The sequence below is a fragment of the Mixophyes fleayi genome, chromosome 7, assembly GCF_038048845.1.
Source record: "Mixophyes fleayi isolate aMixFle1 chromosome 7, aMixFle1.hap1, whole genome shotgun sequence".
NCBI lineage: Eukaryota > Metazoa > Chordata > Amphibia > Anura > Limnodynastidae > Mixophyes > Mixophyes fleayi.
This window is the reverse complement of record NC_134408.1, coordinates 33655501-33672905: the sequence shown is the minus strand read 5'-3', so window position 1 is coordinate 33672905 and position 17405 is coordinate 33655501. Positions and strand designations below refer to the sequence as shown.

The 17405-nt window shown below is 38.7% G+C and overlaps 1 protein-coding gene across 2 annotated transcripts in view; it reads right to left on the bottom strand.

The window, feature by feature from the left end:
- Positions 1-16445, bottom strand: part of PRKAR1B (protein kinase cAMP-dependent type I regulatory subunit beta) — a 151099-nt gene extending 134654 nt beyond the window's left edge. Inside the window, exons 1-4 of one of the 2 annotated variants that reach the window (XM_075179643.1) lie at positions 16227-16445; positions 13115-13319; positions 5710-5880; positions 2344-2435 (exon numbers count right to left, since the gene is read on the bottom strand). In XM_075179643.1, the coding sequence (XP_075035744.1) occupies positions 2344-2435; positions 5710-5880; positions 13115-13288 (437 nt within the window). In that variant the 5' untranslated portion in view covers positions 13289-13319; positions 16227-16445. The remainder of the gene's footprint in view (positions 1-2343; positions 2436-5709; positions 5881-13114; positions 13320-16226) is intronic. The other variant, XM_075179644.1, reaches the window with a different exon arrangement.
- Between the last annotated feature and the right edge of the window lie 960 nt (positions 16446-17405).

Genomic DNA, 17405 nt, shown 5'->3' with positions numbered 1-17405 from the left:
AGAAAATGTGTCAGTGTGACACAAATCAGATGTTGCCCAAACCCAAAACAAAGAACCCCAGAAATGTTTCTGTATTGGGGGAGATAATACCCAGCATTAAAGAGTGGTGTTTAGTTTACCTGCTCTAACTTACAGCACTCCTACAGCAATATGTTTAGGAGATATCGGAAGCTGTGTACATTCTCTTAGTATAAATATGGCAGGTGTTTTGTGTAAAGGAAATACAGAATTCCATTCAGATCTCCAACCGAACCAAACAATACCCCTAAAACAGTAAATTAAACAACCATTCCTCCTCTGTTATATACACCAGCTCTGTCATCTTCTACAAAGCCCGATATTCTGTTACCATTCATTTAAGAAGGCAGAGGATTCTTGTTGGAAAAGAAGTCGGTGGCCATTTTGTTTAGGGTAAGTCACCATGACAATTATTTCCAGCACAAAGACTAATAGATTAAATTCATTGCAAAATATATTTTAATGTTATTTTGTGGAAATACCTAATCATTTCTTATAGTGTAGTACCAAGAATATGCTTAATATGAATAGACCATTCCATTTCATAGAAATGATGGTGGTGGGGGTATACTGCGCTTCCTATAAGTCAGTGTGTGTGATGCTGACTCTTGTGGAAATACTTTGTGTAAGTGGTGGGTCTCTTCCCCTAAAATAGCTGATTGTAGTAAAAAAGCAGTATTTCCTGGCGCAATAGATAATAGAAAGGAACAATGTTCCCTGGTATGATAACAATGCAGTAATCAAATATAAAATAAGTACAATATTTATTAAGCAGAAGAAAAATATAACACATATAGCATATATACTCCGAACCAGCGGTTGTCTGATATACACGCACATGTATGAGAACATAATGTAATGCATAATTATTACATTATGTTCTCCCTATCCATGCATGACTTTAGCACAAGGCCTACCGGCACAGTACCAATTAAGTGGTACATGAAAGAAAATTAAAACAAAATAATCAATTTTCACAGTTCACATGTGATTTCTGAAAGCAGTTCTTAAAATAAGAGGGCGTATAAATACAACTAAATTAAAACAGAAAATAAAGGACCAAACCTAACCAAAACGCCCCACTCCATTTTGTGTGACTTGCTGGTTCCAATCTACTACACTCGCCTACACATGTCAATTGCCTTCATAAATCAACAGCCGTATAGATTCACTGTGACATTTGGGGCAAGTTCGATGAGTTAATGATTTCTATTCTAGTCAAAGACTGACCGAAACAATATAATTTTATTATGGCAGCCATGTAATGACATTTTATAAGCAGGGAAAGACAGCCATATAGCTTTGCTTGAGGTCTGACTCAGTTTTTTACCACAAATATCCCTAAGAGACTTAGTGCGTCTGTTTACAAGGAATCTCAGGATAGAATGCACAACAATAGACCTCTTTATTATACTCTTCATGACTGCTAGTTTGCAGTTGGACAGTCTCTCAGCCAGTCGTTAAAGGCAGCTTGTGAAAGCTATCACTCTAGGGCTGTCGCCAGCCAGGCGGCAATACACATAAAAAGACATACAGTGGACACAGATGTACTAGCCGGGCATCGGGTCAAGGACATTTGAACCGCACTTCCTCAGCTATTCCTATGTTTGTGTCATCCTTTTAGCGTGTGGGTGCTATGATGAAGCTGGCTACCCTACTGCTGCTATGAGAGCTCTGTCCCATGACTCCTTCTGTCTGACCTCGGAATCTCTGACCCCCTCGTAACATTTTGGGAAGTTCCCCTCTGTCAGCAGTGTTTACTAAAACAGGCGGATATGTTGCTGCTAGGAATTTGTCGCTGTAACCTCAACCTCTTGGTTCTCAGGCAATGTGAGAGGCTGTTTGATGATATTGGGATATTGCAGAAATCCTATCATATTTTTTCACTATCACCAGACCTGACAATTCAGCTACAAAAATTATTTACCTCAGAAACCAGGATTTCATCATACAATGAAAATGTTTCTATCAGCAACTCCTTATATAAATCTAGTTGTTAATCTTTCGCCAGATGTAGCAGGGAATCAATCATTTTTACAATCTGCGTTATGATATTTCCCATTTACATTACATTATCAGCTTCTTATAACTCAAGATGCATTAACTCATGGGGGTATATTTACTAAACTGCGGGTTTGAAAAAGTGGAGATGTTGCCTACAGCAACCAATCAGATTCTAGCTGTCATTTTATAGAATGCACTAAATAAATGACAGCTAGAATCTGATTGGTTGCTATAGGCAACATCTCCACTTTTTCAAATCCGCAGTTTGGTAAATCTAGCCCACGGAGTCTAAGTTTGCACCCACACGGCAAGGCCTCATACCTTCTCTCATTGTCGTCCAGGTGGGCAAAGAGCACATTCTTTGAGATGGCTTTCGCCAGGGCAGTCATCGTCTTGTAGTCCTTTGGAATAACCTGTGGAAAAAAAAAAACCCCACAGCGGAATATTATTTTCATGTCCCTGGCATGGAATCCCAAGTTATTCTGTGAAGAATGCAAAACACATCCAAACTAACAAAAGGGCAGGACCTCTCATTTCACACAAGGGTAGAATGAAGATCTGGAGGATTAAATATAAAATTCTTTTTCACCAGCACGCTATTTATTTCTTATAAGAAAACCATTATTTTATGGTTTCTGACTACAGGTGAATATTATCTTCCTGTAGAATATAATTAAACTGAGTATCACTATATCTTCCTGGCTTCTTTCTCTAAGAAAAATGAACTAGCTACTTTGGTTTCAGTTATTAGGCATTACATACAAACCTCTTCACTGCCAGCTTGATTAGAGATCTAACATGTCCGTACCCAAGGACATATAAAATGGAGCACTCTAGTCATATAAATAAGAACAATCTATTAAACCTGTATCTCCCTACCCCGCACATCGTAAGTCTACATGGAGGACCTGAAATTAGCCCACAAAAATCCCACCAAAGCTAGAATGAAAAACTAATTACACCAGTAGGTTAAAAAGTGTAAATAAATAAAATAAATATATATATAAATAAATAAAACGTGTAAATCCATGTAAAATGCACATGTCTAGGACTTTCAATGTTATAGGTAGATTTACAGACCTTATAAAAAAAATAATGTCGGCCGTGAGCAACTTTTCCCCGATTTTCCAAATAAACAAAAGCTAACTTGTCATTCAAATATGATCAAGCTACTGCAATTCACCCTCTACGGCATTATAAACCAGATTTGTTTAATGTTTAGGTGTTACATGTGCGGCCTGAGTCTTTAAGGACAGCAAAGCATACAAAAGGAGTTACTTTGCTGCATTGGAGGGGGTGGTAAATTTAAAATGTGGGGAGAGATTTATAGTTGGGGTAGGGCATGTGCTATAAGCTAATTTGCACCCCTTCCATTGTAAAATGGTTTGTCTCGGAGAACATTTACTCCTTTTTTTGTCTTACTTTCCTTAATGACTCAGGCCCGTGGTGTTTAGAATATAAGTTGCTTCAAACTCAGTATATATACACAAGTGTACTGTGTAATATACTTATTATTTGAAAATAAAACCCACTAATGCAATACCAATTTGTACATACACCCTGAACACAGATACTTGATGTCAACTGTATAGTTGTTGACAATCTATATCAGCCAATATAGCTATTTTTCCCTGCCAATAACTAATTGGAATAATCAAACTAACATAGGTTCATGAGTCCACAAACAACGGGAACTTTCTCGTACAACCACTGTCAACCACAGGAATAAATAAACGGTGGTCAAACCACGGACAATTCACAGGGCTGGCCCTCGTACTTGATGGGCAATCCTTCCCAGACATATTTGGAACATGTTACATGTTTTACCAGTGACTGCCACCAGGAATACTCAGTTATCCATCCTCATAACACGTACTATCAACATGTTTTAACACTGAGTAATGCATGCTCTTTACCCCATACTGCAAAATGCTCTTTGCACAGCGACCAATGACATATATTCTGTTACAGATATATTAAAATTCATTACATTTCCAAAACAGAAAGATAACCCACAGGTCTAGTGCAAAGATATGTTCAGAGATGCTTGACGTGTTTTTACTTGAATATTTCAATCAGACGCCACCTGCCCTTAATTCCTATATGCCCCGGAGGCAACAAGTTCTATGCCAACATGCACGAAAATCATCCGACTGCTAACGACATCCAACAATTCTCACTGTCTGAGAAACTATGCATCCTTCCTCTGCAGACAAAAGCAATATCCTGGGGTGATTAAAAGATTGGTCTGCAGTGACAGAGGTTAAGCAGCTCTTAAAGGTATCCTTCCACAGGCAGGTAGCAAATGCCAGATTAATGGTCCATCTTTAGAAAGAAATACCACAGAATTCTCATTTCACAATAATCAAGAAAATAGCACCGATTTGAATATTTTTACAGTACAGATAATGGGCCTGATTCATTGAGGAAAGCAAGGCAAGATATTTCTCCTGGACAAAACCATGTTACAATGCAAGGGGTGCAAATGAGTTTATTATTATGCACATAAGATAAATACTGGCTGTTTTTTTCATGTAGCACACAAATACTTGAAAGCTTTATTTGTACACTGAAATTTAAAGTTGACCTAGGACACACCCTACCCCAATTATAAATCTGGCATCACATTTTAAATTTACCTCCCCCTACAATGTAACATGGTTTTGCCACGGTGCAAAGTTACTCATTTTATTTGCTTTCCTTTCCTTAACGAATCAAGCCCAATGTGTCCAGCTTCTTGGACTAAACACATGTGTGGTGTAGTTGGTTGAACGTATCCAATCAGCTTTCCTAAAAACAGCAGAACCTGAATTTAGTCAAACGAATATGCTTATGTGTTGTTACAATATCTAGGGAATGTGAAGATGTTAGTCTAATCTCTAAATCCTCCATAATGAAATGCTTTATAGGTTTGCACTGTGAATAGCACCTACTGAATATTCTGGCAAAAAAACAGGGAACAATATAATAACTAAATTACACATAAATGTATGTTTATAATGGGGAAAATGAGCAGTTATGAGATGGTAGACAATATAAAACTTCCCTGGTAGATAATTGTATGCAAATATAATTTTCTGACTGACCAAGGGAAGGATTTTATCTCTGCACACTTCACAAGCTCATTAAAGAGATATTTCACACTGTACGTACACAGCTGGATGGGGAATGCTAGAGAAAATTAACTCCAATATTCATCTCGGGCCTGATTCATTAAGTAAGGCAAAAAAATGAGTACATTTTCTCCTGGACAAAACCATGCTACAATGCAAGGGGTGCAAATTAGATTATTATTTTGCACATAAGTTAAATACTGGCTGTCTTTTCATGTAGCACACAAATACTTGATAGCTTTATTTGTACTCTGAAATTTGAAGTTGATATAGGACATGCCCTATCCCAACTATTAATCTGCCATCACATTTTAAATTTACCTCCCCCTCCAATGCAACATGGTTTTGCCAAGGGATAAAGTTACTCATTTTTTTTTGCTTCACTTTCCTTAATGATTCAGGCCCCTCATGTGTATCATCACCATCACAATAATACACAATAATAGCTAAAGATGGCTAGTTTTCTAGCACGTTCTACCAAGTTGGTTACCACATAATTTGTCAGCAGCTGAAATCAGTGAATGCACAAGGGTTACTTCCATTGTCTCCGAAATATAAAGTATGACTATATTACCTTCCTAACATAGGACACTGCATCTTCTTCAGTGTACACTTCGGCACTGACACCACCTCTCCTTCGCCGGGCCTTCACCACTGGATTAGGTGGCGGCGGGGAGATTTCGTCATCGTGAGAGTCCGACTGGGAGTTCGACTTCTGCTGAGCCAAAATCTGTTTGCATTCTTCCTGTGAGTGCAAAATGACAGTATTGTAAATTCACATGTCCTAACGCTGCAAAAGTGTAAATCTACGTTTCAAAGTATGCTTCCAGGAAAACCATAAAGAGAACCGTGGAGTTGGAAAATATTACCAAAAGAACCGAATACATAACTAGTCAAATAGGGTTCTGCTACCAAACACGTACGTCAATATATTACATAGCGCTGTACATTCAGGGGATCATTATACAAATAAATTACATACACAGAAGGTAAAGATGCCTTTGACCAAATGAGCTTACAATCTAAGAGGTGAGGAGAACACCTGATATATGAGGTAGTGGAATAAGTAAATGTAGTGGTCAACGGGGAAAGTGTGTGTGACTAGTTAGAAGTATTATCAGCCGCCAGTAATTGAGCAGCCAATGGCAACTGGGATTTCTGCACAGCTACAGGTGGTGTGGTACGTATGGCACCTGATATATGCTTCATCTAGTAAGGACACAAAACAGAGGCAGCCATTTTGTGAGCAGATAGGCTGTGGATGAGAACGCTTCCTATATATTAATGAGAACTAAGACTAGCGATTCACTGACATCCCTGAGCCACTTTTTTATTCACTAAATAGATGCCTCCAATATCTGTGGGTGACAAGCGCAATTCAAACATTATTAATAGAAGCCATTATATTTGCTCCCCCTGTTGACAAAATAATAAAAACAAGCTCATGACTTATCCGGAATATTTATTTCTGTAATGAAATAAATGAGCGGAAATAATTACATTGTTTAGATTAAATTTTGCTATTATCAGCAGGTAAAAGGCATAACCAGACTAATGTGGACATTACCATGAAAACATTGTGCACTGATGTACTAACCTGTACACATGTTCTAGAAAAACATAAATGGGCAATATCTGTGTGGAAACTCACTAGTTTAAGAGAAATAATAACACATACGTAATACATATAATTTGTAATTTATTTAGTTTTCTACAAATGTTCAGAAAAATTAATCTTTCCAAACAGACTACTGAGGTGTTTTATAGACTACAATACAACAGTGCCCCTAGTGGTCAGTTAGTCATATAAAAAAATAACTTTTGAAGGTCATATCTAAACACTATTGTTTTTTTATAAATAAATACTTTTTTCAGTATAATGTTCCAAAAAATTAGGTAATAATCAGACAATACAAAATTCACATTTGGTAAATATAAACTGCTGTAAATAAAGTGATTAACCCACTGCATCAAACATAGACTTTTGTCTCTTTTCACCTTAATGTACCTCTGGAAGCGGACGCAGAGTACGGCAATCTAAGGAGAGGCAGATGGGTTTGTCTCTGAACACTGGACAGAGCGTTTATCTGTGAGACTCAAGTGAGTCAGTGCAGATCCGAGTAATGCGATTACTCACTCATATTTCCTGGGTAAATGTCAAAGCAATTTCTGCTCACAGATATAATACAATGCTGAAAGGCTTTTCTTGAGATCTGCCTGTAGTTATTAAAAAATGATACCCAATGTAACTGAAAATGAGGAGAAAATGCGAAAAATGAAACCGGTACAAAATGATATTAGAAACAGCACTCACGGCATATTTCTGTAATAGAAAAATATGAACCACTGGTGTGGTCAAGCAGAAAAGTAAATTGTAATCCCCTCCTGTAAACTCAGGCACCCTGCACCTCTCCGGCTCTGTAAACTCTATAGAGATCTGCCTACACTGCTGGTCATGAGTGTGTACACACTGCAGAATTTGCCCGACATCGTTCCATCGTTTATAGAGATTTCTATTCCGTTTATAAAATGAAATCAAACGATACGATGTGCTTTGTAAAATATGAACATAGGGAGCGTACACACTAATGCAATATCGCACCTAACAGTCGTTTATCGTGTGATTGGCAAGATAATTGTTCGAAAAACCGGTAGGGTGTACCCAGCCTTAGAAATTGGAGGGGAGCAGTAAGACTGAACCAGCTGAGATTGTGACCTTTTTATCTTGCCGAATCCTTGTGGAAACACATATGGAAACAGCGTCTTTTTTATGTATACAATGCGCATCCATTTAAATGAATCAAATCATTCAAATAATTTGAAGCACGTAAGATGTTATACATGGAAAAATAATATCGCTGCTTCGCAAGTTAAACGCATGTAAATATGTACAGCCTCATTCGGTACAATAATTTTTATTTTCACGGCCATTAGAAACGCATGCTAAGCGCAGAATATTAGTGCAAGTGTGTACATAGCCTTAGAAAATACATGGGGTAGGCTGGTGCTTCAAACCATTAGAGCACACTCACTTTTATTTAATTTCTGATGATGTCACTAACATATGTCAGCCAAATGTAAGTGTAATATTCAGATTTAAAATGAGTAACTTACATGCAGCAATTCACAGTGATTATCACACTTTTACCCAAACCTGACCCCGCATAAAATGAAGCCCAGATCATTTCTGACAAACTCCTAACCATCAATGTTGGTCACTTGCAGATCCCTCAACTATATAGTACACTTTTTTTTACAATCTTTTAGATTTCTGGTCACAGAAGTTCAAATATAACAATTTATTTTAGTAAATAAGAAACGAGTTGATTAACGAATGGACCTCAATGTCCTAAACGTTTGCAGCACAGTTGTCCATTAAACGCATTACCTCCAAATCCATTTCTGCCAAGTAATTTTATTTCAAAGACTGGTGATGTCACAAACATCTGCCAGCCAAATTTTCACCGACCATCTAAATAATATAAATAGAACGGACGACAGACACAAATAAATCGATACAAGTCTATAATTAAACGGAACAACTTATGTGTAGCTCAGGGTTTGCCAAGAAAAGCTGCTTCTTACTCCTTTAAAAACGTCAAACTCATCAAAACGCACTATTCCGTTTCTAAAACCACCAGAAAACGTGTAGAGCATCTCAGCTGCATTCCCTCGCCAGGCAATGCTACCGCAGCTTCTAAACATGTCACTGAACTGACAAACAGATTACAGACAGGCAGTAAATCTGACACACTGTACAAAAATCAAGACAATAAAAGTAATAGCTTGGGTTACCATGTGATTCAAGTGTAAGCCCCCTAAATAAACAGCAGCTGCGTTATTGGGAGATTTTGCATACACAGATTCTTGCTCAGGTACAATTTCCACCCTTGAATTCCATGGCCAGGCAGGTAATATCCAGAGCTGGTTTCTTTAGAAGACATCCTTGTGTCCCATAGAACAAGTGACCTTGCAGCGTTAAACGACTTATAGAGAAAATAGTCTTTGCGCTTGATTAGCTCTTCAAACATCAGTTATAAAGGCATACTGTGGCTTGTAAACCTTATCGCGGAATATTTCAACAGTAAACAGCTCGCTATTCTTATATTACCATGACAACAAGCTAGTTCTCTCCCTCTCGCACACTCTCCACGGTGCAGATCATTTTGAATAGCTCCAAATACAGTCCACTTACACCTGGGGTGTAAGCAATGCAATTTGGTCAGGGGGAGAGAAAGGAGTCACGCTATGCACTTTTGCAATGAACATGCGTGACATATTTTTTACTTTGGCTTAGGATTTTTGAATGCTAGATCTTAAAGTAGACAAGTTATCTTGAATTAACTTTTATCTGAATCTAGTACATATAGGACCTAATTTAGAGTCGGACGCAGAGTCCGTTATAGGCGCATCTAACCAAAAAACACTACCTCGCATGTGCAGAAAGCCCCAAATCCGCCTGCATCTTGGACGCAATTAACACTTATGACAGCTTGCGACTCACTGCCAGAGAATGGGAGGAACGCAGAATTGTGAAGGCGTGAACTTGTAAATACATCCTAGTTGCAGTGAGGCGCAGACGCAACACACGTCAAAACAGGGCTAAAGCTGTGCGGCAGGAATTAGGTGGCGCAAGCGTTAGCTAACTGCAGGAACTGCTCGCAGCTCCATAGGGCATTAAGAGTGGGACGCAAATAGGGTTGCTTGCCACTCGTAATACCCTACCAAGCTGCGGCACACTCCCACTCCTACACTTCTTAAACGGACTTTGCGTCCGACTCTAAGTGAGGTCCATAAAGTACATGTACTGAGACTGTTAGCTATTGGTTCCAAAGCAATAACATTTTTTACAAAACTGTGTCTACCATTGAAGCTCAAGGGACAAACAGCTATTGCAAATTATGTTTGCATTTTTTGCTTTGTTTTTAAAATGAATAGCAAGTTGAGAAAAAAAAAATTTGTAGACGTGCATAGTGATTGTTGCTTATACACCTAGCTTAAACGTTTCAAAAATAAACTCTACTCTAAATATATATATATATATATATATATATATATATATATAAACAATATATAAATAAAACAAACAGGCACTAAATGTGTGAATTTATTAATCACAGTTTCTGGTTCCATTATCAAGACACAGTATGCGTCCAAAATGTTGATTAGTAAATGCCTACATTTTGCATTTTTATAAGTCCCCTTGAGTGCTAAGTCAATTTATTTGTGTAAAAATTGCCTGTTTAATTCCCTGTAAAAAAAAATCCCTGTGTTAAATAATATTTAAAAAGTGAGGCTTGAACAAACAAACCATAAAAATGTAAATTTAAAACTAGTAAAAGAGAGAGGAGATTGAAAGTGTCTGCAAATATTTTTGCTATTATTTACTTGAAAAGCTTGATAAAATATACATATTGGGTCCATTAAACTTTTCTTACTGTTTGCTAATTTGATATTGTGTACTGTCTGCAAAATATAGCTAATATATAGATAACCACCAGGGGGCGTTGCTTCAAGTGAACTCGCTTTGTGATACAAATATATTCTCTCACCACAATAAAAAAAATAAAACATAAAATGTTTTTGCAACATAACAAGTCATACAAAAAAGTCAACAAGACATCATAAATAGTGGTAAAATAATCTACAACTTTTCTGAAGGGTGTGACAATGAAGCAAAAATAGTCTAAAAATGTAGTCAATTCCCAAGACACTTCATGGTTGCCAACAGTTGATGATTTTCAGGCATAGTCTCAAATTACATCTCATGAAATCGGACTTCTGTTTTCATTTCTTAACTGTACTAGAAAAGCAGAATCAGATGGGTTGCTACCAGGGGCGGGCTGGGCCGGGGGGCATCGCCCCCCCCCCGGGCCGCTCAGTCTAACTGTTATTTGGGCCGCCTCTCCCCCCCGTTAATGCAATATCAGCTAAATATTACCAGCGGCACAGGCGGCCGCATCACATGACATGCGATGCGGCTGCGTCAGCGCACAGGCGGCCGCATCACATGACGCGCGATGCGGCATCGCGTGTCATGTGATGCGGCCGCCTGTGCGCCCCTCGGGCTGAAATTTGCCAGCCCGCGCCTGGTTGCTATGGGAAACACCACCTTTTCAACAGTTACCTGCGGATCTTCTAAGTGTTCCCAATTGTCTCTTTGCACAGTATATTCGTGTACATATTTACAATAACTTTTGAGTCACCAGATTCACGTCTTGGTCAAACCTAGCATTTGGGCAAACTGGATAAATTAAATGTCTTCATTGTGACACATGATTGTATTGTACTGTATGGTCTGGTGAGAGGATTATCACATAGAAGTAATTTTGGCAGACAAGATTGGGTGGGGAAACAAAGGAATTATGGGACATAGACAGAAACAATTGCTCTATGCTTGAAGCGTTTGGCCAGTATAGTTTTAGGAACTAGAGGCTATTCGCTACATGGTACAACAAAAATATAATTGTACACTGATCTCTTAATATATATTAAGCAAACAGAAAGGGTAAATAAAAAATAGGGTCAGAGTGCTTTTAGTTATTGTCAAATGAAGCATTTGATTCCCCCTTGACAATTTATTCGTAAATTCTGTGTCAGGTCCATCAGCTGTGCTAACCAACTTCCAAGACATCTACTACCGGAGGGTACTGACATTTATATTAGCGTTTTTACCTGCAACCAAGACTGGTCTGCTGCAAGAACACAAGTTATATTTGAATGTGAGATAAAATTGGATGGCTATGACAAACACCCTATTCACTGAGCCACCCGCCCTTCCCTCATTGCAAGTCCTACCCAAGTTGGTACGATGCCCAGGAGTCCCCAGTTCACACAGCAATTCCTGTTCCCATCCAAATGTTTTCCAATATGTTGCGGGCGGATTTCTCTAAATGTTCTGCATTTAGAGCCTTCTTTTATTTATTTTTTAGTTTAAGCTCATTTAGAAATAAAACAAGATATGATACCAGATCCCAGTAATGAAACTGAACATGTGCTGGCGATTGGACTGCCAATTCCATCATCTAATTTAAATATGAAAAGATGTATGTTTTTACAGTGTTTAGATGCAATGTAATGACTGAGAGCAGGTGGGAAATGGAGAAGGGTTTAGTGCATGTGCCCCAGATTCTAAATGCAAACAAATCCATACTCAGCACAGTTAATGGTATATAGCCGGCTGTCACTCTTCAGCCTGCTGGGACTTGTAGTTTCTGAACAGCTAGAGAGCTAAGCCACTGTGCTTACTGGTTAGCACTTCTGCCTGACAACACTGTTGTCATGAGTTCAATTCCAGACCATGGCCATATCTGTGTGGAGTTTGGATGTTCTCCCCGTGTTTGTGTGGGTTTCCTTCAGGTGCTCCAGTTTCCTCCCACAATCCAAAAACATACTAGTAGATTAATTGGCTGCTATCAAAATTGGCCTCTGTGTGTGTGTGTGTGTGTGTGTGTGTGTGTGTGTGTGTGTGTGTTAGGGAAATTAGACTGTAAGCTCTATTGGGGCAGGGACTGATGTGAGTGAGTTCTCTGTACAGCGCTGCGGAATTAGTGGCACTATATAAATAAATAAATTATTATTATGATTATTTAGCCATTAACCACAGTACTTGCATTCAAACAGAGCTACACTTGCCTTTACTGAACAGTCTCACGCGTGTTTTCCTATATTTCTTAGGTGCACTACCCTCTAATGACCTGTAGATGGTGATATGTGTATTGCTAACTACAAACAGAAGTCTCCATAGACAGCACTAATGTGAGGTGGCAAATAATCACTTCATTAAATGCAACTATTTCTAACCAACTTCAAGTTTCACCTACATTTAATTTTAAAAAAAAAAAGGCAAATTTGTATATATCATATTAAGCTATATACCTTCTCATAGTAACAATATCTATTTATTTATATCAAACAAGTACTTTAACTATTATTTTATGCCTAAAAAGTGCAATCATTAAGTTGATTAAGCCACTGACCTTTTCCAATTTTTCAAAGTGTTCTCTCAAGAACTTCATGGGACGGTCGGGTTTTGCAATACACAAATTGACAATGCATTCCTTCAGGATTTGTTGGATGTTGAACTTTTGTACGTAGATTTCGCAGCCTTTCAAACTTTCATCTTCTATGTTAGATGAAGATGATGCAGCCATGTTGGGACCAATGCAAGGAGCTGCTAAAAGCCTAGAAAGAAATCAAGATTTGAATTAACCAGGAAATTAAATAACAGACAACTGTTGGCCCAATCTGTTCTAAAATTTTTTTAATCATAATTATAATTTTAATCATACCTCCCAACTGTCACGATTTTGGTGGGGACAGCACTGATTTTAGTGCTCTGTCCCGATGTCCCACCCATGGACATGTTTGAGGGAGGTATCTGCTCTGCCGCATGTTGCAGTGTTTGGAGGGAAAGGAAGGTATCTAAGGGGCAGCCTAGTACTTCACAGCGCTAAGCAGCCCTCTGGGGGAGTGACCACGCCCCCATTGTGAACTGGACCCGTCCCCTGAACCGATCCTGGGTACTAAAATGTATGTGTTACATGTTATCAATACAATGCAGTTGTAAACACATCTACAGTGTAGGATTATGTGTGCAACCTATGGGTAGAGACACCAAGTTGGATACCAGATTCTCTTCTTAGATTGTCAGATATGCAGCACATTGAATGAAAAACCTGTTCTTTTGGAGTCCCAGAACAATGGACACTGACACTTGGGGACCCATTTATCCTGCACCTGTTTGATATAAGACGAACATCACTACTCTGTGCTGTTGGTGAACCCTACTTCTTTTACTATCTAACTATCTGTCTGTGACATCCTGTTGCCTGCATTCCTCTCCTCACATCATGACTCCGTCCATGTCACATGAGGTCACTGCTTTGGACAACATCACTCATCTCCAGCTGCTGTAAACATTCTGAATCTGATTGGTTACAGATAGTCCTATACCCACCATTAACAGTGGCACAGTGGTTAGCAGGGGTGCACTAGTTTTCCCATTTCAAATAAACCCCACACACACTCAAATCATAACAGTTCTGTGGGTTAGAAGGGTAGAAAAAGCTTCTAAGAACCTCCTAGTTAGTGTAAGCGTTAAAGAAACTATAACACCTTGTCCACTGTCCAAGACTTGTTTTTTTGTGGAGATCTACCTATGTTTTAATGAACTTTGGCTTCAATAAAATGGCCGCTGTTATTGTTGTTACATATTTTTGGCTCTAGCTAACTAAATTACCTGTGAACCTCTGCAGTTTCTTGGCTCCTGGGAGTGATATAAAGCACCAGATAAGTAACTGTAACACTAATTGTTTTTTACAACAATCTAATTTTTTAATGTATTTTTTTGTAATTTAGCATACATTATTACAATTGTATACATTGTACATTTTAATTCTCTTATTATTGCAGCATTTTTTTGTTTGTTTTGCTTTGTTACGACATCAAGTGTTTGGATAACCCCCTCAATAAATCCTGCATTTGCCTGTGGTCATGGGTTTGATTATGACCTGGGCTCCCTGGGCTCAAAAGCTAGAAGCGAGAGCATGTCATAAGTTTCCACTTGTGTTTCTACTACCATTACAGAAATGCTAATGCAATGCTAGTGGATACCCAGCCTTACATCATCACGAGTGGACATATCACTCATGATGATCACTGACTATCATAATCATAAGATCAGCAATATCACCTTTTCTTGCTGTGACCATTACAATGATATGGTTAGCTAATAAACACGGTACTCATGTAAACAAAACCAAGAGATGTATATTAAATGCAAAAAGATGCCTAGTCAAACATACTTCAAAAATGACAATATGTGCTCAGAACCAAATGAAATGCAAAGCCAAAGGAAACATCACTAAACTGCCATTGACAGCCATCGTCTTGTTAGTCATGGACCAAATATTTGTGAAGAGGTATCAGACTGGTGTACAGGACTACTCAGCATGGTTTTACACTGCATTTACCAATAACAATGACATATAGAGCTGGTGAGTGGCAAGACCATTATAATTTTACTCTTGCATCGATTAGTTATTGCACTGGTTGTTTGCACACTAGGGGGTAAATGTATCAAGCTGCGAGTTTCCGGCGGGGTTGAAAAGTGGAGATGTTGCCTATAGCAACCAATCAGATTCTAGTTACCATTTATTCAGTACATTCTACAAAATGATAACTAGAACCTGATTGGTTGCTATAGGCAACATCTCCACTTTTCAAACCTGCCGGAAACTCACAGATTGATATATTTACCCCCAGATCTTACCTTGAATTGCCGAGAAGCAGAGATATTCATTACCCTTTGCCAATACTGCAGTAACATACCTATCGTGGCTCCCCAGAACGGAGCGCTATGTGTGCAAGTTTTATTTATGAATTCCAGTTTTCACCCCTTGTAAATTGCACTGACTGATGTTATTCTGCTGAATGTATCTAATGTTCTCTGACCCCCATTCCCTGTGTAAATGAAACCTCCTGGTCCAAGCTTTTGAAATTAGGAGTAACCGGGTGACCTCTTTACCTTATTTTACTACTCTATCACTATTTTGCATTTCTTATTTCCTCTTGTATGTTACTTGCTGTGTAGATTCCAAGAGAATATGCTGTTGCTATATAAACTGTAATAATGATGATGGTAATAAGAGCGATAACAACATGAAAACACTGGTGAACATCTGTGACATCCAAACCAATTCAACCTGACTATTTGCCAGCAGCTGGGAGTTACTGTTTATCTGCAGTAAATATGTTACCATCAGCTAGGCCACATAGATCCGACCATAACACATTAGATCAGACAGTGAACGTCTCCTATAATGGGCTCATTGTTTTTCTTAAAAGGGGGATCTGGGATGTAATAAAGCAGGAAGATGAGAATAACATGTAAGAGAAGCTGCATATTGCAGCATGGCAGATATGTGTGTCTGCAGCGATAACCAGGGAGGAGGAGGGTTGTTTACAGCACACTGCAGATGTTATCCTAGTAATTGTCAGTGTGATGTTGTGTGTATATGTGTGGTTATATGTGTGTATGTGCCCTGGTGTGGTGGTGCAGGGATGTAGGCTCAGGATTAGGGTCCTTACCGTTAGGTATCCAGGGAGGAAGGAAGCGGAGGATGCTGCACAGATCTCTGGGGGGTCCCTGGGAGCTGGAGATTGCAGCACCGGGGGCGGAGGTCGGAGTTGTCTCTGTTACCAGAGTGCTGACTATGAGGTGTCGGGGCCCGGGCTGTCAGCGCTGACACTGCCGCTACTGACGTCACTGGACCTCGTTCTGAGCATCTCTGCCTGCGGCTCCTCTGCCAGTGTGACTGTCACTGTTATATATACAGTGCTGTGCTACTAGTGCTCTGTCACTGATCACCATGTCACTATTATATACACACACAGTGTACTACTGCTCTATGATATCACTGATCACCATGTCACTATTATATATACAGTGCTACTAGTGCTCTATCACTGATCACCATGTCACTATTATATATACAGTGCTACTAGTGCTCTATCACTGATCACCATGTCACTATTATATATACATTGCTACTAGTGCTCTATCACTGATCACCATGTCACTATTATATATACAGTGCTACTACTGCTCTATCACTGATCACCATGTCACTATTATATATACATTGCTACTAGTGCTCTATCACTGATCACCATGTCACTATTATATATACAGTGCTGTGCTACTAGTGCTCTGTCACTGATCACCATGTCACTATTATATACACACAGTGTACTACTGCTCTATGATATCACTGATCACCATGTCACTATTATATATACAGTGCTGTGCTACTAGTGCTCTGTCACTGATCACCATGTCACTATTATATATACAGTGCTGTGCTACTAGTGCTCTGTCACTGATCACCATGTCACTATTATATATATATATAAAATAGTATTATATATACAGTGCTGTGTTACTAGTGCTCTGTCACTGATCACCATGTCACTATTATATACACACACAGTGTACTACTGCTCTATGATATCACTGATCACCATGTCACTATTATATATACAGTGCTACTAGTGCTCTATCACTGATCACCATGTCACTATTATATATACATTGCTACTACTGCTCTATCACTGATCACCATGTCACTATTATATATACATTGCTATTGCTACTAGTGCTCTATCACTGATCACGTCACTATTATATATACATTGCTACTAGTGCTCTATCACTGATCACCATGTCACTATTATATATACAGTGCTACTACTGCTCTATCACTGATC